Source organism: Spermophilus citellus, assembly GCF_964194105.1.
Source record: "Spermophilus citellus genome assembly, chromosome: 4".
NCBI lineage: Eukaryota > Metazoa > Chordata > Mammalia > Rodentia > Sciuridae > Spermophilus > Spermophilus citellus.
The window spans coordinates 192,409,929-192,433,757 of NC_138185.1; the positions used below are offsets into that span (position 1 = coordinate 192,409,929).

Sequence of the window (23,829 nt, forward strand, 5' to 3'; positions counted from 1 at the left end):
TTCTCTTTCAACCATGCTCCTTTCTTCTTTGCTCTTGAGCTGATTCTTCTAGCTGCCACCAGGAAGACTGCCCACTTCTTTTCAGGCTAACCTAGTTAAGTCCTCTATTTGCAATCCTGGTTTCTTCTAAGACATTTACTTGTAATAAATCACCAGCTTTTAATTTCAAGTAAATGTCTTAAGTGTCCAAATATATTTGCCTTTTTATTTATAAGCTCCTCAAGAGCTAGAACTACTGACGTTTATTCACTTTTGTGTCCTTGTGGCCAAATAGGCCTCCAGTAAACGTTGACTGAATGAATCAATTGACACCTCTGGCCAGTTATTGAATAGTCCCAGCCAGACATTTGAAGATTGCTGCAGTAGCTGCATAAGAAAGAAAAACTGAGCAGGACACAGTGATGCATGCCTATAATCCTATCCACTTGGGAGTAGGAGGCAGGAGATTTCACAGTTGGAGATCAGCCTTGGCAACTCAGAGAGAACCTGTCTTAAAATAAAATAAAAAGGTCTGGGGATGTAAGCTCAGTGATAGAGCACTTGCCTACTAGTACAAGGTTCTGGATTCAGTCCACAGTACAACACACACAAAGAAAGAAAGGAAAGAAGGAAAAAGATATTTGATTTAGAATAAAGATTCAGTGTCAGTCTGAGCTACCAGCAAAACAGAGCTATAACTTATACCCGGTCCAAAGCTATGTATCTCAAGTATCTTCTCAGATCAACACTGCAGAGCCAAGGTATAGCACAAAGCAACAAAGCCTTTGCCAGAAAACCTGAGGTCACAAAGGCTGACCTTCATCTATTTTACTTCAATGACACATTGTTTTACCAAAGCAAGGAAAATCCTTTTACACTGCTTGACTGTAACCTTAATTATCGTATGATTATTTTACATCATAAGATATGAAGAAAATATGTTCACAGATTTAATATGTATGTGTAAAATAAGAATATAAAACTCAATATGGTTTTAAAAATAAGTTCTGACTAAATAGCATTACTATGGTTGATACTGGTGTGAAAATTCAACAGGCATGAATTGTAGATAGTAAGATAGCATGTTTCACTGTTTATTTCCAACCTAGGGGTTGTAATTTTTCAAACTACCTGCTGTTCTAAATTTAGATATTTTATCTCCACTCTAACATTTCCTATTTTAATAGTCTAAAGATGTTAACATTATCATTAAATGTTTCAATTTTGTATAACAAAATGGAAAGAAAGTGAATTCTAGAAATGGACTGCTGAGGTTCCAATTCCAGATCCCCAATTATTAACTCTGTGTCCTTGGGCAAGGGTCCTAACCCTTCTCTCCCTTGATAAACTTACCTGTAAAATAGGTCTAATAGTACTCCCTACTCCTATGATGATTGTATTTTATAATATTTGTAAAACTCTCAAAACAGTACATAGCACATCGTGCTACATAAGATCAGTAGGGAAGTTAGAAAAAAAAAATAGAAACACTTCACATGTTTTTTTTCACTAACATAGGGGAGAATAAAAGGAGAAAAAGCCAATCCTACAACCTTCAGTCCAGTGGGCTCCCACTGGAACTAGAATCCTACAGTCCCAGCTCCAAGAGTTATTCTGTGCTCACTCATTCAATACTTTGAAGACTTACCATGTACTAAACTGGTCATAAATCATACAGTGTGTCTCCTCAAAGAGTTTTACAGTTGGGTTAGCGATCAGAACTCTAAGCTAAGTGTGGTGATGTAAGCCTGTAATCCTAGTGACTTGGCTGAGACAGGAGGATCATAAGTTTTTTTTTTTTTTTTTTTTAAGAGAGAGTGAAAGAGGAGAGAGAGAGAATTTTTTAATATTTATTATTTTTTTAGTTCTCGGCGGACACCACATCTTTGTTGATATGTGGTGCTGAGGATCAAACACGGGCGTACGCATGCCAGGCGAGCGCGCTACCGCTTGAGCCACATCCCCAGCCCGGAGGATCATAAGTTTGAGACCAGCCTCAGTAATTTAGTAAGGCCCTCAGCAACTTAATGAGACCCTGTCTCAGAATTAAAAATAAGTGCTGGGGGAATGGCTCCATACTAGGTTGAAACCCTAGTATCAAAACAAATTTTAAAAAATCAGAATTTTAACCCACTTTTTCAGAGGTGAGAAAACAGAGGTTCAGAGAAGTTGTGTCTTGCTCAAGGTCACAAAGCTAAACAGTCCCAGACCTGGGATTAGGCTGTAGGTTTTCCCCACTGCTCAGTTCCAGCCTCTTTCCACTGGGCCGTGTTCAACCACCAATCCTTTTGAGTGCAATGTCATACCCTCTATTTGAAATTCTATCTAGTGTTCATGATTTTCCCTCCTTTGCACCCACTATTACCCTCCTCCCACGCCTGGGCAAAAGAAAAAAAAAAGTGAGACCTGAAGACAGTCACACTCTGGGTGTTTTGAACCTTCAAAATAATGAAAGATTACCTTTCCGTTCCTGTATTAACCCTTTACGTGCCAGAAAGGTTGAGAAAATTTTTTTAAGGGGCTAGGTGGCTTCACTTGGGATCAAAAGGATGGAGTCCCCGCCCCCTGGTGCAGCAGTTAAGACAGATACCAAGCCACCTGTCAGAGGGTTGGGGGCGGGGGCGGGGTCCGGGACTCAGGCCCGCAGAACCCAAGGGTGAGCGTTGTGGAGCGCACGCTCAGAGCACACAGCTCATAGGAGGAAGGACGTGATAGTCCAAAACCCTGGGAGCTGACGGTCAGAGAGAGGGAAAGGTAGTTACGGAGACCATGCAGAGCAACGGGAGGTGGAGGATCCCGGAGGTGACAGCAAGGAGAGTACGCAACGGCTAGGGGATTCTGAAGTGGGCCCAGGTGACTTCTGTGAGGACGCAGGGCAAGCGGGCAAAAGGAAGGGAAGGCAGCCCCAGGGTGCTGCAGACCAGCCCCGCTGGTGCGGGTGATAACATGTCCGGCGAGCGGCCCCCCCGCACCGACATACCCCGCAACCTGAGCTTTATAGCTGCGCTGACCGAGCGCGCCTACTACCGCAGCCAGCGGCCCAGCCTCGAGGAGGAGCCGGAGGAGGAGCCAGCCGAGGGCGGGACGCGTCTGGGGGCCCGATCCCGCGCTCACGCTCCGAGTCGGGGTCGCCGGGCCCGTTCCGCACCCGCCGGAGGCGGCGGGGCCCGGGCACCCCGCAGCCGAAGCCCGGACACCCGCAAGAGAGTGCGTTTCGCTGACGCGCTGGGGCTGGAGCTGGCCGCGGTGCGCCGCTTCCGCCCCGGAGAGCTGCCCCGGGTACCCCGCCACGTGCAGATCCAGCTGCAAAGAGACGCCCTCCGCCACTTCGCGCCTTGTCAGCCGCGCTCCCGAAGCCTCCAGGTAGGCGGCCGGGACACGCCCCCACTCCCTGGGACCTGTCCCTATCGGCCGCGGCGGTCGTACGAGAGTGGATTTGTCAAGGAACACCCACCCATCCCCAACCATGGGCTTGCGCCTGTTTAGCCCTTTTGAGGTCCTTTCGCTTAGGACTCTAGGCCACTCTTCAGCTGGGCCCCACTCTGCTGTCCCGGACGTCGCGTCGGCCCCTGATTGGTCCAGTGTCCCGCTCTGACCCCGCCTCCTTCTCTTCCCACTCCCCGCCCCGTGCTCCCTCCTCCCTGTCCTTTTTTCCACCCCCCACAGGAGGCGCGCGCAGCCCTAGAGCCGGCCAGCGAGCCAGGCTTCGCCGCCCGCTTACAGGCGCAGCGCATCTGCTTGGAACGCGCCGAGGCGGGCCCACTGGGCGTGGCTGGGAGCGCGCGCGTGCTGGACCTGGCCTACGAGAAGCGCGTTAGCGTGCGCTGGAGCGCCGACGGCTGGAGAAGCCAGCGCGAAGCGCCCGCCGCCTACGCCGGCCCGGCCCCGCCCCCTCCGCGAGCAGATCGTTTCGCTTTCCGTCTTCCAGCGCCGCCCATTGGGGGCGCTCTGCTCTTCGCCCTACGCTACCGTGTGACGGGTCGCGAGTTCTGGGACAACAACGGCGGCCATGACTATGTTCTGCGTGGGCCCGAGCATCCGGGCAGTGGCGGAGCCCCGGAGCCCCAGGGCTGGATCCACTTTATTTAAGACAAGACGTCCGCAGCCCATGGCAGAAAAAAACTAAGGCACCCGGGGGGGCAGGGGAAAACCAATGTGGTGGGAGGAGTGGGAGAAACTTAGATTGACCGGGAGAGGTCCCAGTCAGGTGGGGGAGGGCGAGGAAGGTGGGAGAAATCAACAAGGTTTGGGGAACTCGAGGTGGAAAATGCTGGCTGGATGTGAGTGAAAAGAACCCAAGGCAAGGGAGAAAGGAAACCAGAAAGGACGCTGGAGGGATTAGAAGAAAGCTAAAGAAGGGGGATGATGGTAGCCTCTTTGCTGAATGGTCACTGGGAGAGAGTGAGTTGCAGGCCTAGGCATCAAATGTTAGGAAAGTCTTTGGATTTGAGGAGGCATTATGGATTGAGGAGGTGTGACGTGTGTGAAATAATCCATCCCATTTGAAGTCAACGGATTGCTGGTTTATTTCCGTTTTTCGGCTTTTGCCACCTCAGGTCCCTCAGTTTGCCCATCCTAGTTTTATCTCAGCCATAATTGCCTTGCTTAATCCTAGGAACTTGGCCATTGCTCCTTCTGGACCCTGGCATGACAGGATTCCCTTATCACCCGACAGTTCCTCCCTAAAATTTTCATGTATTGGCTGGGGAATGATGACAGGTAGAACTATTTTCTCCGTCCTCCAGGCAAGTTCTGGATTATAATCGAGGCAAAAGCAACCCCAAGCCTGTCCTTGTAGCCCAATAATGGGGCACCTAAGGTGTTGATTTACTCAGGGGCTTCCAGAAAAATGTCAGCCTTATATTTCTGGGTACCTTTTAATAACCTCTAAGCACTTTATGGACTGTTGTCAAGGAACAGTGAATCAAAAAATCACTATTCTGATTTGTTGCTTCTGGTTTAGAAGAAAAAGAAGTCACTGACTGGCTGTACAACTTTAAGCAAGTTGTACTTCTTTGGGCCCCACTTTGCTTCTTGGGAAATTGGATTTGGTTTATGTAGTTATTCTACAGCTCCATTTTGTTTGACATTTTATCATCTGCATTGTATAGCATAGATTAGAAGCCACATTTTTCAACCTTTTACTATAGTTCAGGAGACAAAGCCCTGAGCTTATGGTTGTGGCTGAGGAGGGGTCCTCCAGTTTTGGGCAAGAATGTTTCAGAACCCAGAAAGTATTCCACAATCACCCCGTAGCGTCTTTCCAACCATGGCACATCTACTGCCCCTTGCTTTTTGCTCTTGCCTCCAGAGATTTCCAGCCTGGATGCTCTGAGACAGCTTTGGGGAGGTATATCTGAGTTGGGGATATGATTGAGAGCCCCCAAATGAAAGGAAAGAATGCCAGGATCTCTCTTGAGAATAAAGAATGGAAAACATCAAGAATGAGAGCAACTTGACAAATGACACCAGAAGATGGCAGTCTTATCTTATCCATATTCTGAGCCAGTGAAATGGGCTCTCTTGGTTAACCTTAACATGGGAGTTATTTCTTTCCTGGTTGCTTAGTTTCCTTTCCTCTTACCCTATACCTAACCTCTTTGCTTTTTTTCTTGTTCCTCTCCCTTTTCATCACTTTTTTTTTCTTTGAACATGTAAGGTATTTACTTTTATTCTAGGTCATTTACCTATATTTTCTCCCTTTCCCTCTTCATTCTTAGTTGATCTCTGCTATTCCTTCTTCCTCCAGAAGGGGTAGAGAGTCTACTTCCTTTTCTCCAAGACCATGGTTGATCCACCTTCCTCCCTCAGGCTCCTTCTTGACAGTCTTCTAAAGGGAGAAAAGGGGAAAGAAGCAGTTCCTGTTGTTACAGATGAACAAGGAGCCTTAAGGTAACCAGCTTCCCACATCCTTTTTCATTACTAATTTCTCAAAAACTTCTGTCTCCCCTTATTCTGTGACTCTGAGTGAAGGGGACATGTACATGTGCTCACACATGTATTCAAAATAAAATATGGGATTTGTTTAAATGCTTTTACTGTTCACAGCCTTAATCCTTTGAGGCAAGAAAGGAACTCTGGATCTTTACTCAAGCAAATCATCATAATCTAGTGGGGAAAAAAAGAATTTCATGTATCTTGTAGGTCAACCTCAGGTCAGAGTTCCAGCAAAGTGAAGAAAGAAATTACTGGAAGTCACCAAGCAATGCATGGTTTAGTCATCAGTGAGAACCCAGGAAGTCTGGGTTGAGGTTCATTGTCTAATAATGTCTTGCCTGACTTGTATGTGTTACCGTTATATCACATTAACAGTAGTAATAGCCCATTTTCTTAACATTTATCTGCTAAAATCTGTTTTATGTGCATGCTCAAAATAATCCTGAGTATTATCATTATTCCTCTTCTATTAAAGATAAGCCCTGGAGAAACTCTCGTCTTGTTCAAGATCTCACAGCTAAGTAGGGTGCAGCGGCACACTCCATAATCCCCGTGACTCAGGAGGCTGAAACAGGAGGATTGCACATTCAAGGCTAGCCTCTGAAATTTAATGAGACCCTGTTTTAAAATAAAAAGGACAGGGGATATAGATCAGTGGTAAAGTGCTCCTGGATTCAATCCCTAGTACCAAAAAAAAAAAAAAAAAACAAACAGCTAGTACATGAATTGTGAACCCAAGAAATCTGCAGAGCCCATGTACATAACCATGATATTGCATTCTTATTTTTTTTAATTGTAGATGGACACAATACCTTTATTTTATTTCTTTATTTTTATGTGGTACTGGGGATGAACCCAGTGCCTCATGCATGCTAGGCAAGTGCTCTACCACTGAGCCACAACCCGTTCCCTGCATTATTATTCTTTAAAAAAGACAAAATTAAAAATATTGCTATGTCATCTCTTAATAAGAAAAAAACATAATTCCTGATTGTGCTCTGCTTTCCCATCTTCCCATTTCCCTGAACTGACTTAGAGAAGATATTAAGAGCCCTAGGCTTCATCTGTTCCTCCCAGGAATTTGCTGCTATCTCCTATGCCAGATCTGCAGGATCAACAAGGGCCCATCCGTCTGTGTGCTAGAAAAGTTGGAAACCTGTTCATACTCCACCCTTTTTGTACATTGAAATTCTCTTGTACATTGGCTGTCGCCAATCCTCCATACTTGTTAATGTGCCACCACCTCTCCTTTTCCACTAGCCTTGAAGGTCAATTCCCTGGTGTTTCCATTAGAAAGGTCCTCAGCTAGGGTGTGGGCCTGGGCTCACTGGGATCTCTAGTATTACTAAATGGATAAAATGCCAACTCTGATCAGAGAAAAGGAACTAGGGATAATCCTAATCCCTTGAGCTCTTTATCTGAAAGAATTAGTTCTGTTCTCAGCTTTATAGAATAACATGTGAATCTGGAGCTGGAGATATAACTCAGTCGGTAGAGTGCTTGCCTCACATGCACCAAGGCCCTGGGTTCAATCCCCAGCACCACAACGAAAAAAAAAAAAAAATGAGAATCTTCCAGTTCTTCCCATATTAAACTGTTGCAGGGTTTGGGAATAAGCTGACAGTTTTCCCCATTGTTGCCCCAAGATGGGGGCCTGGACTGAGCTTCCTTGCACACATGCATAATGGGTGCTTCATATGGACTTAAACAACTAACAGTACCACCAAGCCTTGTAAAATAGGGAAGAAACAAATACCTTGAGAGACTTTTGTATGCCTGGTCCTTTTGGTATGTAGTATTGCTCCAGGATATGTCCCTATAGCCTGGTTTTTCCTTACCTTGGGTTGAGCTACCAATATTAGGCCATATGCCCTTTCCATCAAGTCCCATCCATATTTCTTACACAGAAGGGTACACCCTAGACTGCTGCAACCAGTGACTTTCCCTAGCTAGTGACATGGGAAAGTTTGAATCTTTCATGGGGCAGGGGCCCTATTATATGTTATGCATTAAGCAATTATGGTGAAGACTCTAAAAACTGATGGTTTATGAACAGGAACAATTTGGAATATAACATGGTAGCCATGAACTGGGAAGTGCCACAAGAGAAGTCAGGGAGTTGATCCTTAAGCAACCCTCTAGGAAGGAACACTGTGTCCCTTTTCTTATCCAGAACTCAGAAATTGTCCTACACTTGTCCTATAGCCTTCCTTCTGTTCCTTTGTTTCTCTTTATGACTGTAGTTCATCACTTCTCTTTTTTTTTTAAAAACAGGATTTCTTTTTTTTTTTTTAAAGAGAGAGAGAGAGAGAGAATTTTAATATTTATTTTTTAGTTTTCGGCGGACACAACATCTTTGTTTGTATGTGGTGCTGAGGATCGAACCTGGGCTGCACGCATGCCAGGCGAGCGCGCTACTGTTTGAGCCACATCCCCAGCCGCAGTTCATCACTTCTCTACATAATAAGCCCTATCTGATCAACTTTTTTCATAGAGTTGTGAAAGTTAATTTCCACATTCCCTTGCTTCTAACTCCTGTGTTTCTCTGGAGTTCTTGTTAATACAGGTTATAACATCAGAGACCTGAAAGGCTTATCTTAGAAACCATTAGGTTGAGGCTTCTTTACAGAAGAGCACATAGGTCCAGAGATGAGAACTGACCTCATCAGGATCAGAAAATTTGTGTGACTGAAAATGGGCTTAACTCAGCTTCCTGACTATATTATATTACCAGGCTGAGTTAGGTGTGGTGGCACACACCTGTGGTGGTACACATCCTAGCAGCTTGGAATGCTGAGGCAGGAGGATCACAAGTTCAAAACCAGTCTCAACAACTGAGAAGGCCCTAAGCAACTTGGTGAAACCCTGTCTCAAAAAATAATATGTATGTGTATGTATATGTGTGTGTGTATAGACACACACATACATACACACACACACCCTGACTGAGGAACAGCCCCAAGATTTTTCATAAGAGATAACAATGTTTTATTTTTTTTTTCCTACTAGTTTCCATTCCCTTCCTCTTACAAGCATAAAGAAAAACAAAGGCTCTTGTTTCCCCAACTTTGGGAATTCTTTTGGAGATACTGCCAAAGAGCACTGACCTTGAGACTGAATAGTCTACCTATTGAATAGCAAACCCAGGGAAAGAATGAAAATTTGCTATGCAAATCCCCCAAAAACTAATGTTCTCACCAGGTCCTCTCAAGTCTCCCCCAAACCCATTCCAGTAGTATTGTGCCTTATTTCAAATTCCTCATGCAGTTGCCTTTCCTTCTGGGTACAAAACTTCATATTTGAAATAAAGTTGAAATCTGAAAAGAAAATATGAGGTACTTGGAAGTATTTTTTGTTTTAGACTGAGATAGCAAGGGATTCAGAGCAAGATTCCCTCCCTGAAAACCCCCTCCAAATTACTTTCATTTCTTAAAAGTCATTTCATTTCTTAAAATTCCTATTCCTATTCTGCTGGAGAATAGGCTCTGTATAAGTTGGATGGGAAGGAGATATGGAGGAGTTGGGCAGCCCTGGTATAAGATAGCCCAACAGGATCCCACACCATTTGGCATGGTGAGAAAGTCACCAGGGCCTAGCTGACACCCAGCACCAGCTGCTGGTGCATTTAAAGGGAACAGATTGGGAAAAGCCCTATTTCCTATTGAGTTGGGGATCTTCTTCCTTAAGAAGCCATCTGCGTTGTATTCTGCCCCTTAAACATTGAAAGGGAAGATTAAAGCCCCTTGCTTATCAAGGGCAACCCAAAAATAAAGGATGAGAAATATGTAGAAAAGCAAGAACCTCTGTCTGACCCATAATGGAACGATAAAAATAAATATCAAAGTACTTGCACAAAAGATCAAGTTCTAACAGGATTGACTCCCACATCACCTGAATGATGGAAGAATCCAGTTACTCACAAGGTAATGAGACAACAATGTTCCTCATAGGGAAGCACCAGCTGGAGCATAATCAGATGCCTCCTCATTACATCATAATGGCCAAGTTGTGATGTCACTGCAGAGCACCTACTCTTTATTGGATATTGTAAGTGAAACCAGATATGTTGAAGGGAAGAGTCAGCATGAGGAGCAGGCACCCAAGGAGAGGTGAGTGTGGAGCTGTTCAGGGGTTCTCTCCATAACTTATTGCCTAGGGGCTCTGTGGCCCTGACCTCTTTTCCAGATGTCTGACATCCTAATTTAGCAATAGATTTGTCTGAACCCTTTCTTTCACAAACAACTTTAATGCAGCCTTTGCTAATCTAAGTCTACCCCAAATTCTTTTTTTTTTATTTGTACACAATACCTTTGTTTTTCATTTATTTATTTTTATGTGGTGCTGAGGATTGAACCCAGGGCCTCTCACGCACTAGGCGAGCACTCTACCACTGAGCCACAACCCCAGCCCATTCCCCAAATTCTTAATACTCATACTTCTGTCTAGTTAGCCCTCTTGCTTCCTGTAACATGTTACTTTAGTATTTTCTAGACGTCAAGATACAGAATGCTGGAGCACAGTTCCCCTAATTGGGATAGAAACTCACCATATCCATTTGGATAGTACCAGGGATAGATTCAGTTTTCTGGATGCCTGAGGATACAATTTTTTTGGAGCCCCTTTTAAGAAAAAGTAAATACAAAATCACAAATTTCTCATTTAAAAAATACTTGTGTATTTTTTAAATGAGAAAAGATCTCAAGAAATTGGAATTTTTAAAAATCTGCCAAAAAATTATCTGCCTGGAAAACCTATACAATTTTTTCTATAATTCTTTTTTTGAGATACACACTCTTTAATAGCCTTTTCATAGCTTTTTTTTTTTTAAAATCCGATTCTGGGGAATGAACCCAGGGACACTGAACCACATCCCCAACCCTTATTTGTATTTTATTTAGAGACAGGGTCTCATTGAGTTGCTTAGGGCCTCGCTAAATTGCTAAGGCTTGAAATCCTTCTGCCTCAGCCTCCCAAGCCACTGGGATTACAGGTATGTGCCACTTACAGGTATGTGCCCAGCTCATATCATTATTATATAAAGTTTCCTATAAAGAAACTAGGTGCAGTGGCATGTGCCTGTAATCCCAGCTACTTGGGAAGCTGAGGCAGGAGGATTGGAAATTCGAGGTCATCCTGGACAATTTAGCAAGGCCCTGTCAAAAAAAAGGGAAAGAGCTGTGAGTGTAGCACATTAGTAATAGAGTGTCCCTAGGTTTAATCACTAATACCACAAAAATAAGTAAAATAAAAAGGATTGGGGCTGTAACTCAGAGGTACAGTATTTGCCTAGCATGCAGAAGCCCCTAGGTAACTCCCCAGTACTGGGAAGGGAAAAAAAGGAAAAAGAAAATTCAGTCTTCTTAGCATAATCACATTTTATAAATTCTTGAAAATTTAGAAAAGTTTTATCTTCACACTTTGTGGGGTTTTTGTTGTTTTTAAATTTTTTTTCCAGCACTGGGGATTGAACCCAGGGGCACTCCACCATTGAGCTACATCTTGGGATCTTTTTTTATTTTTGAAAACAGGGTCTTGCTGAATTGCCCAGGGAACCTCGAACTTGAATCTTTCTGCCTCAGTCTCCCTTGTAGTTGAGATTACAAACACCATGCCTAGCTATAAATGACTGTTACAAAAACCTTTAGGATTTTTTTCTTTCTTTCTTTTTTTTTTTTTTTTTTTTTTTGAGAGAAGAGAGAGAATTTTAATATTTATTTTTTAGTTTTTGGTGGACACAACATCTTTGTATGTGGTGCTGAGGATCGAACCCGGGCCGCACGCATGCCAGGTGAGCACGCTACCGCTTGAGCCACATCCCCAGCCCAGGATTTTTTTCAAACTTGGAAAAATTTCTATGAAATTTCTTTCAGAAATATGATGTAAGATTTTGGAGTATTTTAAACTTGCAATGACTAATTGAGTCTTTGAATTGATGATATTATTCTTGGAAGCTATGTATTAGTTTTCTAGGACTGCTGTAATGAAACAGCACAGACTGAGTGGCTTAAACAGAAATCTGTTGCCTCAGTTCTGGAGGTTAGGAGTCCAACATCAAGGTATTGATATTATTCTGAGGCCTCTTGCATTGGTTTGAAGATAGCCCTCTTCCATACATCTTCATGTGATCTTTCCTCTGTGCATATGTTAGACCAAGACGCAAGAAAAGACCACTGACTCTAATTAAAATCAAATTAAAGCAAGCTTATTATTTTGACGGGCCGGGCTGCCTCTCCCACCCAAGCTGCCTCTCCCACCCAAAACCGTGGGAACAAGATAGCAGCTGCAGCTTTCCTGCAGCCCAGCTTTAATAGCCTGGCAAGTTACACAAAGGGGGGTTACAGATAACAAAACTCTGATGAGCATAACACAAATGGTAGTTTACATTTTTGCTGGCCCCAACATCAGAATTTATGAGGGTCATTAGAGCCTCAGAAAGGGTCATTATCTGGCCAAGGAAGGCCAATATTTATGAGATGTCACTAAAGTTTCAGAGAAGGCTGCTATCTGGCCAGAGAGCCAGGCATGGGTGAGTTCAAGGCACGGGCAGGCATTCCAAGCAGGTTCAGAATTTGCAGTAATTTATAGTAAAGCCAAAATTAGCTTTTCATGGCTTTGTGGCGAGATGGCTCCCAATTTTAAAAGAAAATCAGGTTGGGTCTATCACATACTTAATTTATTAGACATTTAGACATTTCTATGTCTAAATTTCCTCTTCTGGGCAACAGTCATAATGTATTAGAACCTACCCTAAAGACTTCATTTTAACTTAATTTATTTTTAAAGATCTTATGTCCAAATAGTTACATTCTGAGGCACTGGAGGTTACTACTTTAACATGAGCTTAGTGGGTACACAGTTCAGTCTATAGTACTATACCTACATGCAGATAATTTATTCACAAAAGCAACTACAAACCATGTTATATACCAGCTAAACCCAAAGTGTATCCCCAACTCGGCTTCCTTAGCCAATCCCCAAATGTCCATGGCTTTTCTACTGCCAACTAACAAAAGGGGAAATGTGATGCAGGGGAAGTCAGAAAGGAAAGAGACATCAATCTTTATTTTTTGGTACCAGGGATTGAACCCAGTGGTGCATAACCATTGATGAGCCACATCCCCAGCTCTTTTTATTTTTTGTTTTGAGACAGGATCTCACTAAGTTGCTTAAAGCCTTACTAAGTTTCTGAGGCTGGCCTAGAACTTGCAATCCTCCTGCCTCAGCCTCCCAGTCTCTGGGATTACAGGTGTGTACTACAACACCTGGCTTTGAGACATCAATCTTAATCAATTACAGTTTAAATATATTTAAAATTTTACAAAAACTAACAGCCTCATTAACAGATTGTTGGGTCTCCTCCAGTGCCTTGGAAGATGGACATTAACATCTCTATATTGAGGATGACATGAATCCTCATTCTTCAGCACAAATTCCTGGAAAAGCTGGGTGGGTTATTGTCTTGCTAAAGGTGGGATCCTCTGTTCAATTATTAGAGTCTAGACCTCTTCCTATTGTCCACTTTACCACCCTCTCGAGAGCACTGAGTCTTCTAAATCTACAGGGTGGACTAGGGAGATTGCTCAGTGATAAGAGTGCTTGCATAGCATGCATGTTGTTGTTTTTGCACTACAAAAACAACAACAAAAACAAAAAATACCTGCATAAAAATCATTGGGGTGAAACTCACAAGAAAGAAGCTTCAGACTGCGCTTCAGAACTGGATCAGAGGAGTGACTTCCTATAATGAATTCTTCCCTCTCTTGCCACTCCTGACTCTTGAGAATGTGTCTTGAGAAAAGAAAGTTGACAAAGTTGTCTGTCTTTTACAACTCCAGGCCCATGAACTGCAATGCCCAGAATGACTTACCAAACCCTCCAGGTCAGGCGCTTAGTTCTCACAGGCAATTCTGCCTAGCTTTCCAGCCAAACAAGCATGAATTCTTCCCAGTTAATCCAGTCTAATAAAATGCTTGGATTATGAGGGAATGACCTCTCCACTAGTAACAGAGTTGCTGCTACCTAAAATGTTTTCCCTTAATTACATATGAACTAATGGATCACGGAAATAATTGTGATTTAGGAGAAAGTCTTTTAGATATCACTAATTGCCGCAGTCTGGCTGGGCATAATTCAGGAGCCACTTATCAAGCACCAAAGAACTTTATTTTTAGCAAGCACACCTTGGGCACTTCCTGCAAGCCGCTCAACAGGCACTTTTCCCGCTCTTAAGGCCGATTGGCTGGGTCGTGTGGGCGGAGCCAAAAGAGTCCCCCAATGAGCAGCTCCGGGGTCTGAAAGGGCAGGGAAATAGCCCAATGAGCTTCACCGCAGAGGAGCCAATCAGCTGGAAGTTTGCTGGGGCTGCAGTGAGCCAATCAGCTGGAAGTTTGCTGGGGCCACGTGAGCCAATCAGCTGGAAGTTTGCTGTGGCCACTTTGGCTGCGGCTCTCAACAACTAGTCCTGAATCAAACCTCAGGGGATCAAGAATTTCTAGCCTTAAAGATGAGTGTATATGTCTTTCTATTGGTTACCCCATATTTTTGCCAGATATTAGTTTGAAGGAAGTAGGATGGCTGTTAGAAATTGCTATTGTTACCAAATGTAATGAGGAGAGTTGGGGAGGCAGGGGCAAAGAAGGGGATAGCAATAGAAAAATAAAGCTCAGCGCTGAAGCAGGTAAGTTTAAGATGTCTGGCAACCCTGAAAGAGCTCTAAGACTGAGTGGAACAATGAAGAACGAAAAGTAGTTTTGTGGTTGGTTTTGGGAGATACGTAAGGAGAGGGAAGTTGTGAGGTCTGAGAATATAGGGCAAAGTCTGAAGTTTTCTATTAAATGACCTAAATAGGCAAGATGGGGCTTTTTCAAAGACCTATATGAGAATAGATGAGTCACTTCTGAAGTTATGGCTTCTACGTTTTAGTCAGAAGATGGTGAATCCTAAATATATAAATTTTGGCCCAGAATTTCATACTATAAAGGATAATGCCTCATTGAAAACCTCATTTTATTGTCATCCCTCTCTCAATAGTGCAAACCAAGGCACCCAAATATGAGGCAGAGGTCCAGGTCTTCTTTACCAGGACAGGGAGGGAAGCCTGAGAGTTTGGTAGGTCCCAAAGAGGGACCGCTCCAGCACTTCGTCCTTGAGAACACCTGTCTGGTGCCAGTTTGATCCAGGAAGCGGCCCGTCTTTGGGCTCGTTTTTTTCGGGTGGCAAGACATCTGATCCACCTCGAGAACAAGTTCCCTGTTGCTTTACACACTTCGCTACAGCTAACGCTGCTGGCGGCGGTTGGGCTCTCTGCTGAGGAAGGCACAGTTCACATGTACCCCGGGGAAGGGGATGTTAAGATCTGCGGAGGGCTTCCCGCAGGAGGAAACAAATGGGAGTTGCTGGTGGTCCAGTTTAGCAAGGGACATTTCTGGGAGGAAAGTGGCTCGTACTCAGAAGGTCCGGTGCGGATAGGTGGAGGGTACCATTCACAGCACTCTGGTACCGGGGGACATCTTCCCTGCCTCACACATCCAATAGCTAACCCGCAGTGGTTCACGTAGCCAATTGCAGACTTCAGCTGAGATCCACGCAGCCAATGGCCGGCCCAGTGCGCTGCGCTGGTGCCCGCCTGCCTGCGACCGCCAATAAGGACTCTGGCCACCTTCGCACCGCCCCACCCATCCGCCCCGCCTCCAAGTCGCTAGAGCAGGGAGGGCAGGGCCAGGGACGCTCTTGGGGCGGGGGTAGTGGGGGGGACAGTCAGGTCCTGGCCCTCCGCGCGGGTGGGCTCGGAGCAGGCCGCACGGGGCAGCAGCATCACTCCCATCTGGAGGCTCCCTGCCCTGTTCCCCTCTTACCCACCCACACCCGGCCCGTGGTGCGAGGCTGGGAGCCGCCGCCCGGGCTGGACCGCGGTGAGTGATCCCCAGCCCCTCGGACTTCCCTTCCTAGCCGGTGTACAATCTCCGACCCTCAGAGCCCCATTCTCCTCGAGGAGAATAGTAGGTTCGAAGTCGTCCGATTCTCTCCGCTTTCTTCTCTGGACTTTTTGATTCCTCCTGTTGTAACCGGGTAGAAGGGGGTGTGTAGGGAGGAGGGGAAGGTTGGGTTGGGACGCCCTTGGAGAGGAAAGGATTGAGATTCGCTTGCCTCCTGGGGCTCACCATCCCAAGTGTAGCAACTTTTTGTTCTCTGACCCAGTTCAGAGCCTTCTAGACAGCTTGTGAAATGGAGGATAGGAGAAATGTTTCCTTCCCAGGCCTTCCCTCCCACCCCATCCCCATGACTACCTCAACACACGTACAGAACCTGAATTTACTTCTGGGGAGCAGTGGCCTTTGGAAATGAAAGGTTTAGAAGAAGCTGCCCCTTCTTACTCCCGTGCCCAGCTGTAGTCAGAAAACCAACCAGGAAACTTGAGAGTCCGAGTCCTCAGAGGTTCCTGGTGTTGCGTACTAGTCTGAGACTTCTAAACTGAAAGAAGACTAAAGCTGAGACCCGTTTGGGCCCAAATCAGGAGATCATTTTTTATCCTATGAGCCTCCTTTATCATTCATCTGAAGACCTTTTATATGATTAGACAGATAGATGGCAGTAACTGAAAAAGTTGGGAAGTTAAAAATAATGCATACATATCTTAATTATTATAATTCAAAGTACATTCGTTTCACAGGCCTTTTGGTGTAGTGCTGAGGCTTTTTTGTGTTAAGTCTGCTGACTGGAGTACCCAATTACCTTTTTAGTATTAACTACACAAGGGACTCTTCAAACCTGGCTGCATCCTGAGAACTTTATAATATATGGATGCCTGACCCCCAACCCGGAGTAATTAAATCAGAGTAGGGAGAAGAGTGGCCTGGTTTTTAATTTTCCCAGGTAATTCTAGGATGCAGTCTGGGATGAGAACTAAACACTTTGATCATCTATGACTTTCAGTTTTGGATTCTTTAAGTGACATGAAATTAGACACTTAGGAAGCAATCTAAGTGAAGAATACTTTTGAGATGTTTGTCTCATATCCAGTCTTTTAAAGTTGTCTTGCCTACTCCTAACTCATCAGTGTTTAAATGTATACTCTCCTTGTATTATCTCCTTGTATTTATAGGACAGGGTTTTTTTGTTTGTTTGTTTTGGTACTGGGAATTGAACCTAGGGGGCACTTAACCACTGAACCACATCCTTTTATTTTTTATTTTGACATAGAGTCTCACTGAGTTGCTTAGGGCCTAAGTTGCTGAGGCTGGTCTGAAATTTGTGATTCTCCTGCCTCAGTTTCCCAATTTGCTGGGATTACACATGGATGCCCAGCTATAGGAACAGCTTTTTTGTTGTTGTTGTTGGTATTGGGGATTGAACTCTGACTACTGAGCCACATCCCCAGCCCTATTTTGTATTTTATTTAGAGGCAGGGACTCACTGAGTTGCTTAGTGCCTCGCTTTTGCTGAAGCTGGCTTTGAACTTGCAATCCGCCTGCCTCAGCTTCCCAAACTGCAAGGATTACAGGCATGCACCATATAGGAACAGTTTTTAATGTAGTATTTTTCATCATATGATGTGATGTTTAGTTACATTATCTCATGTATATATGTACACACACACACATTGAGCAACAGTTTTGTTGGAGTCACAATGCTGTTCCAAGCACAGACTGAATGAAATCAATGATTTTGGTGCACTAAAAAGCAGCCTACTAACCTCTACTACCCAGTTACAACTTGTGGGTATTGGTTGAATGACCTACAAGTTCAGTAGGTCATTTAAACACCCTTTTCACTCTCTCCAGCTGATACTATGAATACCCTGTGACCCTTCTAAATCAAGTGGAATTCTTGTGGATCTTTTCCTGTTCATGCACATCAAGCTGCTTGTTTATCTCTAAGCATTTGCCACCACTGCTTTTATTAAAGTTGGAAAGACATAAGGCAGAGGTTCTTTTTTTTTAATATTTGTTTTTTAGTTAAAGGTGGACCCAATATATTTTATATTTACGTGGTGCTGAGGATTGAATCCAGTGCCTCACGCATGTTAGGCAAGCGCTGTACCTCTGAGCCACAACCCCAAGGCAGAGATTCTTAACCTGACTTCTTGGCTGTCAGTGAACCCTGAGTATGTGAATGTTTATTTTGGGGGAGGAGTTATTTTAACTTTCTAAAGATCTGTAATTTTTATTTGATTCTTATGATCCAAAAAGTTAAGAAGCATATAAGTATCGAGAAAAGTCCTTAAAACTACCAAAATACATTTTTAGGTAGTACTTCAAATCTCTGAATACAGATTTTGGGAATTCAGCAGGATCATATCTAGTTTCCCACTTTAACTGTCTTCCACTTTAACCATAAGCCTATGTTCAACAGGAAAGTTCCAAAGTCCTCTTTTTTCCTAGGACTGTGTGAACACTGAAGCTTAAGTTAATGCAGCCCTTTCTCTGCCATTTGCTCAGGGATGCAAAAAGCCCAAGGGGAAAAGAAGGGCTTTCTGCATTTTTTATTAGTGACTTAACATACTAGTAGGGTATATCTGGTCTATTTAATAAGGAATAAAATGTAATGATTATTCAGGAGAGATACTTACAAGCACACCTCTGCCCTAGGAGTCCTTCTCCAGCTTTGTTTCCCTTTCTCTATCCAAAATGGAGGCATGAGAATAGATACTACAGAGTCTAATTTTTTTTTTTTTTTTTGAGGGGGCGGGATGTGCTGGGAATTGACCTCAGGTACTCAACCACTGAGCCATATTCCCCAGCCCTATTTTGTATCTTATTTAGAGACAGGGTCTCACAGAGTTGCATAGCGCCTTGCTGTTGCTGAGGTTGGCTTTGAACTTGCAATCCTTCTGCCTCAGTCTCTGGAGCCACTGGGATTATAGGCATGGGCCACTGTGCCCGGCTTAAATTGTGGTTTTGATTACTATAGTGTCTGCCCAACTTGTTATAATTCTCATGAGCCACTCTGGTGGTAGTTTCCTTGTAGTCTAAAGCCAGATTCTTCCAGGGAATTGCCATCCATATACCTGTGCCTTGATTTAAGCCACCATTTCATTTCAGGAGTACTTCTATAACTTGAGTTTTATGTAAATGAAAACTAGATGTATGTGTTATTTGTATGAGTGCATGTTACATTAAATATCAAGCTGATGCTATGAGAATCTGAAGTATTCAAACCACATGAATAAAAGCAAAATGCAGAGGCTGGAGTTGTAGCTCAGAGGTAGAGCATTTGCCTTATACATGTGAGGCACTGGGTTCGATTCCCAGCACCACATATAAATAAGCAAATAAAGGCCTATCAACAACTAAAAAAAAAAAAAAAGCAAAATGCTTCCTTGTAGGATTATAGCTGTGACTGTCTCATATTCTCATGTCAGTTCTCATCCTCACAAAGGACTAAACTGCTTTATTCCTAGGACTTATGCTATATTTTCTTCATATTTAAAGTGTGAATTGGGAGTCCTGATGGAAAAGGACAAAAAAGAGGTTAAGAAGATGTCAAGTATTGCCATCATAAAGTATTCTCCAGCTTGGATTTGATGGTGTTTCTGGGGGAGGGGGACACATTTCTAAATAGCAGTTGGCCCCTGGCCATAAAGCAGTGTCTAGAATGAAACTAGAAGGGGAAAGGTGGAGCAATTCATATGGCATTCAAAATGGATTCAAATTTTGGAAGCAATTCTCCCCAAAACTGTGATTTTTCATACATTAAAAAAAAAAAAAACCACAAAACCATACACTCTGAAATTGTATCCAAACTCCAAAATATTAAAAAGTGTAAAATTATAGGGACTGGGGATGTAGCTCATAGGTACAGTGCTTGCTTGCCTATCTGTTAAGGCCCTAGGTTCGATCCTCAGACTGCAAAAAGAAAAAAATCATTAAAATTGTAGTTTCCTCCACTGTTAGCTAGAATTTGGATTCTGCAGTCAGATTGAAAAACCATGATTTTAAAGAATACAGTCTTTGCCCCATTTTCCCAAGGGGAGCATTAATTTATATCAGAGTCACCCATGAAGCTGAAGTAATTTTAAAAAGCTCAACTGTATTGGGCCTTTACTTTGTTCTAGGCATAATGTCAAGGGCATTTTTTTTTTTTTAATTTAGTCAAAAACTTTCCAGGTAGATAACTTTTTTTCTGATGAGAAAATAAGGCTTATGGAGTGGTTAAATAATTTGCCTAAGGACAAACAACATTCTAGAAGTAATGAAGCTGGCAATTAACCTCAAAACTGCCACACCTCAGTTCTCCAGGTCTTCACAGTTACTCTAACCCCTTTCTATTCATAATGCCTAGCAATAGTAGGTGCTTGGTAAAAATATCTAACTGTTCACATATATTCAGCATTGTTTTCCTTTTTTATATGAGGAAACCGAGGCTCACAATTTCAGTAACTTTTATCAATTTCATATAGCTAAAATTTTAGAAATTGTAGAAACTCATTCTACATAGAGAAAAAGTGGTAGAACTGGGATTTAAACTCAGTTCATTTTTCTTGGACTTGGGGTGTAGCTCAGTGGTAGAGCACATAATTAGCATGCATAAGGGCCTGGGCTCAATTCCCAATACCCCTAACCCCTCTCCCCAAAATGGATTTTATGTTTTTACCTACCATGTCACACTGTCACCATTTAACCCCATAAGGTACTATTAAAGCTGTACTGCTTTTAAGATTTGCATGGCATTCGATTTGCTAGATTTAATTATTAAAGGGAATGGCCTCAAGTGCAAAAATGCTTCTGAATTTTTTTCAATTTTAAAGTCCATGGGCCTGGGGGTGTTGTTTGGTGGTAGAGCACTTGCCCAGCACACACAAGAGCTCTGGGTTCAATTCCCAGCACCTCAAAAATAATAGTAATAATAAATAAAATCCCTGATATTACATTGTTGTAACTTTTGGACTTGATATTTATTTTCTCAGTTCATCATGTAACATTTACATAGAAATCTAACAGATTAGTAGTATAGTAGTAATATTTATAAATACAGATGGGATTCTCCTAAGAGGAAAGGGTGATGTGTTGTTACAGGATCTCTCAGTCCACATAGGGAAATGAATTAAAATTGTCAACAGAACTTTCTGGGAAATAACCTGAGCAGGTATTTCAGGAATGAAACACAGTTGGGGCTATCCCTGTAGTCCCCACATCCTTAACCCTGGGAGCAGTGCTTCTGCTGGGTATTTTTTGTAAGAGCTGGCTACAATTTATAATGAACCTGTCCACAAGATGTTGAGGAGAAAGCTGAACTGAAAAAGGCCACACAGCAGGTGGCCTTTTGCCCAACCTGGAGGGGGTTGCCAGTATGGGAAGGAGTTCTCCAGGCTCCCTGGAGAGAGGCTGAGCTGTAGGAAGAGATAAAGGCTGGGGGAGGGGATAACCTTTGTTAAGAGGCTGTTTTGGGGAAGGAAACATTCCCTTTTCCACAAGACCTAAACCCAGGGTGAGGGAGCCCCATTTATTCTAGATCTCTATATTATCATCCTACTTGAGATGGAAAATAATAATAAAGGTTTCTGGTTTGAGTGTAGGGCTTGAAGGTACTCCACCTCCCAGAAGGGAAAGAAAAAGAAATGGCTGGGGGCTGGGCAGAGGACAATGCTTACACCTTACAGATAGTCATCAGTTATTTTCCCAACCTATCTCTACATTCAAGAGGTAATCATAAATTGTTAGGAGGTGGAGAGTAATAGTTCCTTTTGTTTTTGAGTCTCCTTTTGTGATACCTGTTCCATGAATTTAGACGGTGAGAGATGGGGGAATAGCTTCCAGAAGCAAAGTTGAATTGGAAAGATAAAAGCTTTTTAAGAATAACTTTTAGCCTTTCCACGGGGCATTGGTGGTACACACCTGTAACCCCAGCAATTCTGGAGGATAACAAGTTCCAGGCCAGACTCAGCAATTTAGCAAGACTCTAAGCAACTTAGTAAGACCCTGTCTCAAAAAATATGAAGGGCTGAGGTGTGGTTCAGTGTGGTTAAGCACCCCTGGGTTCAATCTCCAGCACCAAAAAAAAAAAAAAAAAAAAAAAAAAGCTCTTCCTTTTGAACCTCTATAGACGGATTTTCTGTCTTGGTGACAACACTTACTAGTCATGTGACTTGGTATAATTTAAATTCTATGGGCTTTAAAAAAATGGGAATTGTAACAGCTCTCTGACTCTACAAGGTTCTGAAAATTAACAAGAAATTGTTGAAACACTTTAAAAGCAATACAACATGATGCAGATAGAAAGTTAATTGTTTGGTATCCAACAGTTTGGTAGAAATTGAGTGATGTGCCAAAAGAGGAGCCTCAGTGATTGAGCTATTTCTCTTCTTATTACAGCTGTCTCTGAAGGGCACAAATCAGACTGCACCATGCCTCCTAATAAAGAGGCCAGCAGTGTTACTAGCTCACCAGCAGGGCTCATCTGCCTTCCTCCAATTTCTGAGGAGCTACAGCTTGTGTGGACCCAAGCAGCCCAGACCAGTGAGCTAGACAGCAATGAACACCTACTACAAACCTTCAGCTACTTTCCCTATCCCAGCCTAGCAGACATTGCCCTTCTCTGCCTACGTTATGGGCTACAGATGGAGAAAGTCAAGACTTGGTTCATGGCCCAGCGCCTCCGCTGTGGCATTAGCTGGTCATCTGAAGAAATAGAAGAGACTCGAGCACGAGTGGTATACCATCGGGACCAACTCCACTTCAAATCCCTTCTCTCTTTTACTCATCATGCAGGGCGGCCACCAGAGGAGGTGCCACCTTCTCCAGTGCCACCTTCAGAACAAGTTGGTCTTGGAATAGGCCCTCTGACTTTTAGAGAGCCCCCCCAGATAAAAGGATTGAAGGTAGAACCTGAGGAGTTCTCTCATATATCAACACTACCACTGAGTCACCAGAAAGCAAAGGAGTCCCTTTTGACACCTGACAGTGGAACATTCTCCCAATCAGATTTTTGGCAGGATCTTCAAAGTAGTGGCCTCTCTAAGGAACTGGCAGGCAGTGGTCCTGACCACTCGCATGGTGTAGGTACTTCTTCCTGGAACCACTCCATAGCTGTCCACCAGTCACATGCTCTGGATAAGCCCCCATCAATCTCATTACTTGCCAGTAGTTGTAAGGAGGAGTCAGCACCTAGTATGACTCCTTCTTCCTCCTCTACCTCCTCTTCTTTCCGGGTACTGGCTAATGGAGCTACTGCCACCTCTAAACCCCTCCAGTCACTAGGCTGTATCCCACAGTCACTCTCACCCAAGGAACAGGCACTACCCCCACATCTGGAGCCAGCCTGGCCTCAAGGGCTACGGCATAACTCAGTACCAGGTAGGGTTGGCTCCACAGACTACCTTTCCCCAGATATGCAACGCCAACGAAAGGCTAAGCGTAAAACCAAAGAGCAGCTGGCTATTCTCAAATCCTTTTTTCTACAGTGCCAATGGGCACGGCGTGAGGATTACCATAAATTGGAACAGATCACTGGTTTACCTCGGCCTGAGATCATTCAGTGGTTTGGTGACACACGCTATGCTTTGAAGCATGGGCAACTAAAATGGTTTCGGGACAACGCAGTACCTGGTGCCCCTAGTTTTCAAGACCCAGCAATTCCTACACCACCGTCAACCCGCTCTTTGAAAGAATGGGCTGAGACACCACCTCTACCAATTCCCCCGCCCCCACCGGATATACGACCTTTGGAGAAGTATTGGGCAGCCCACCAACAGCTAAGGGAAATTGATATCCCTCAGCTGAGTCAGGCATCAAGACTTAGCACCCAGCAGGTACTGGATTGGTTTGACTCTCGATTACCTGAGCCAGCTGAGGTGGTAGTTTGTCTAGATGAAGAAGAGGAAGAGGAAGAAGAGGAACTGCCGGAAGATGAGGAGGAAGAGGAAGAGGAAGAAGATGAGGAGGAGGAGGATTATGTGATCATACAGGACTGAGCGAG

General features: G+C 43.7%; 2 protein-coding genes across 6 annotated transcripts; both read left to right on the plus strand.

Annotated features, from left to right (window-relative positions):
- Positions 1-2,558: 2,558 nt before the first annotated feature.
- PPP1R3E (protein phosphatase 1 regulatory subunit 3E) lies at positions 2,559-9,219 on the plus strand. 5 transcript variants are annotated; one of them, XR_014021363.1, is made up of 4 exons: positions 2,559-3,342; positions 3,646-4,106; positions 5,700-5,871; positions 6,124-9,219. XR_014021363.1 is itself a non-coding variant. In XM_081289110.1 (3 exons), the coding sequence occupies exons 1-2, from the start codon at positions 2,926-2,928 to the stop codon at positions 4,066-4,068; spliced, it is 840 nt and encodes a 279-aa protein (XP_081145236.1). In that variant the 5' UTR covers positions 2,559-2,925; the 3' UTR covers positions 4,069-4,106; positions 5,700-9,218. The 5 variants fall into 5 exon arrangements, 3 of the variants coding, with proteins under 3 accessions (XP_081145236.1, XP_081145237.1, XP_081145238.1); XR_014021364.1 differs by having other exon boundaries at positions 6,392-9,218; XM_081289110.1 differs by having other exon boundaries at positions 5,700-9,218.
- Positions 9,220-15,191: 5,972 nt separating this feature from the next.
- On the plus strand, positions 15,192-23,829 carry HOMEZ (homeobox and leucine zipper encoding). Its single transcript, XM_081290515.1, has 2 exons — positions 15,192-15,827; positions 22,227-23,829. Exons 1-2 carry the CDS (start codon positions 15,509-15,511, stop codon positions 23,822-23,824), a joined length of 1,917 nt encoding a protein of 638 aa, XP_081146641.1. The 5' UTR covers positions 15,192-15,508; the 3' UTR covers positions 23,825-23,829.

Excerpts from the sequence above, each read along its gene's own strand:
- HOMEZ (XM_081290515.1), top strand. The coding sequence starts at position 15,509 with ATGGCCGGCCCAGTGCGCTGCGCTGGTGCCCGCCTGCCTGCGACCGCC. Across the intron at positions 15,828-22,226 it reads GCCGCCCGGGCTGGACCGCG|CTGTCTCTGAAGGGCACAAA; the intron begins GTGAGTGATCCC and ends TTCTTATTACAG.
- PPP1R3E (XM_081289110.1), top strand. The coding sequence starts at position 2,926 with ATGTCCGGCGAGCGGCCCCCCCGCACCGACATACCCCGCAACCTGAGC. Across the intron at positions 3,343-3,645 it reads CGCGCTCCCGAAGCCTCCAG|GAGGCGCGCGCAGCCCTAGA; the intron begins GTAGGCGGCCGG and ends CACCCCCCACAG.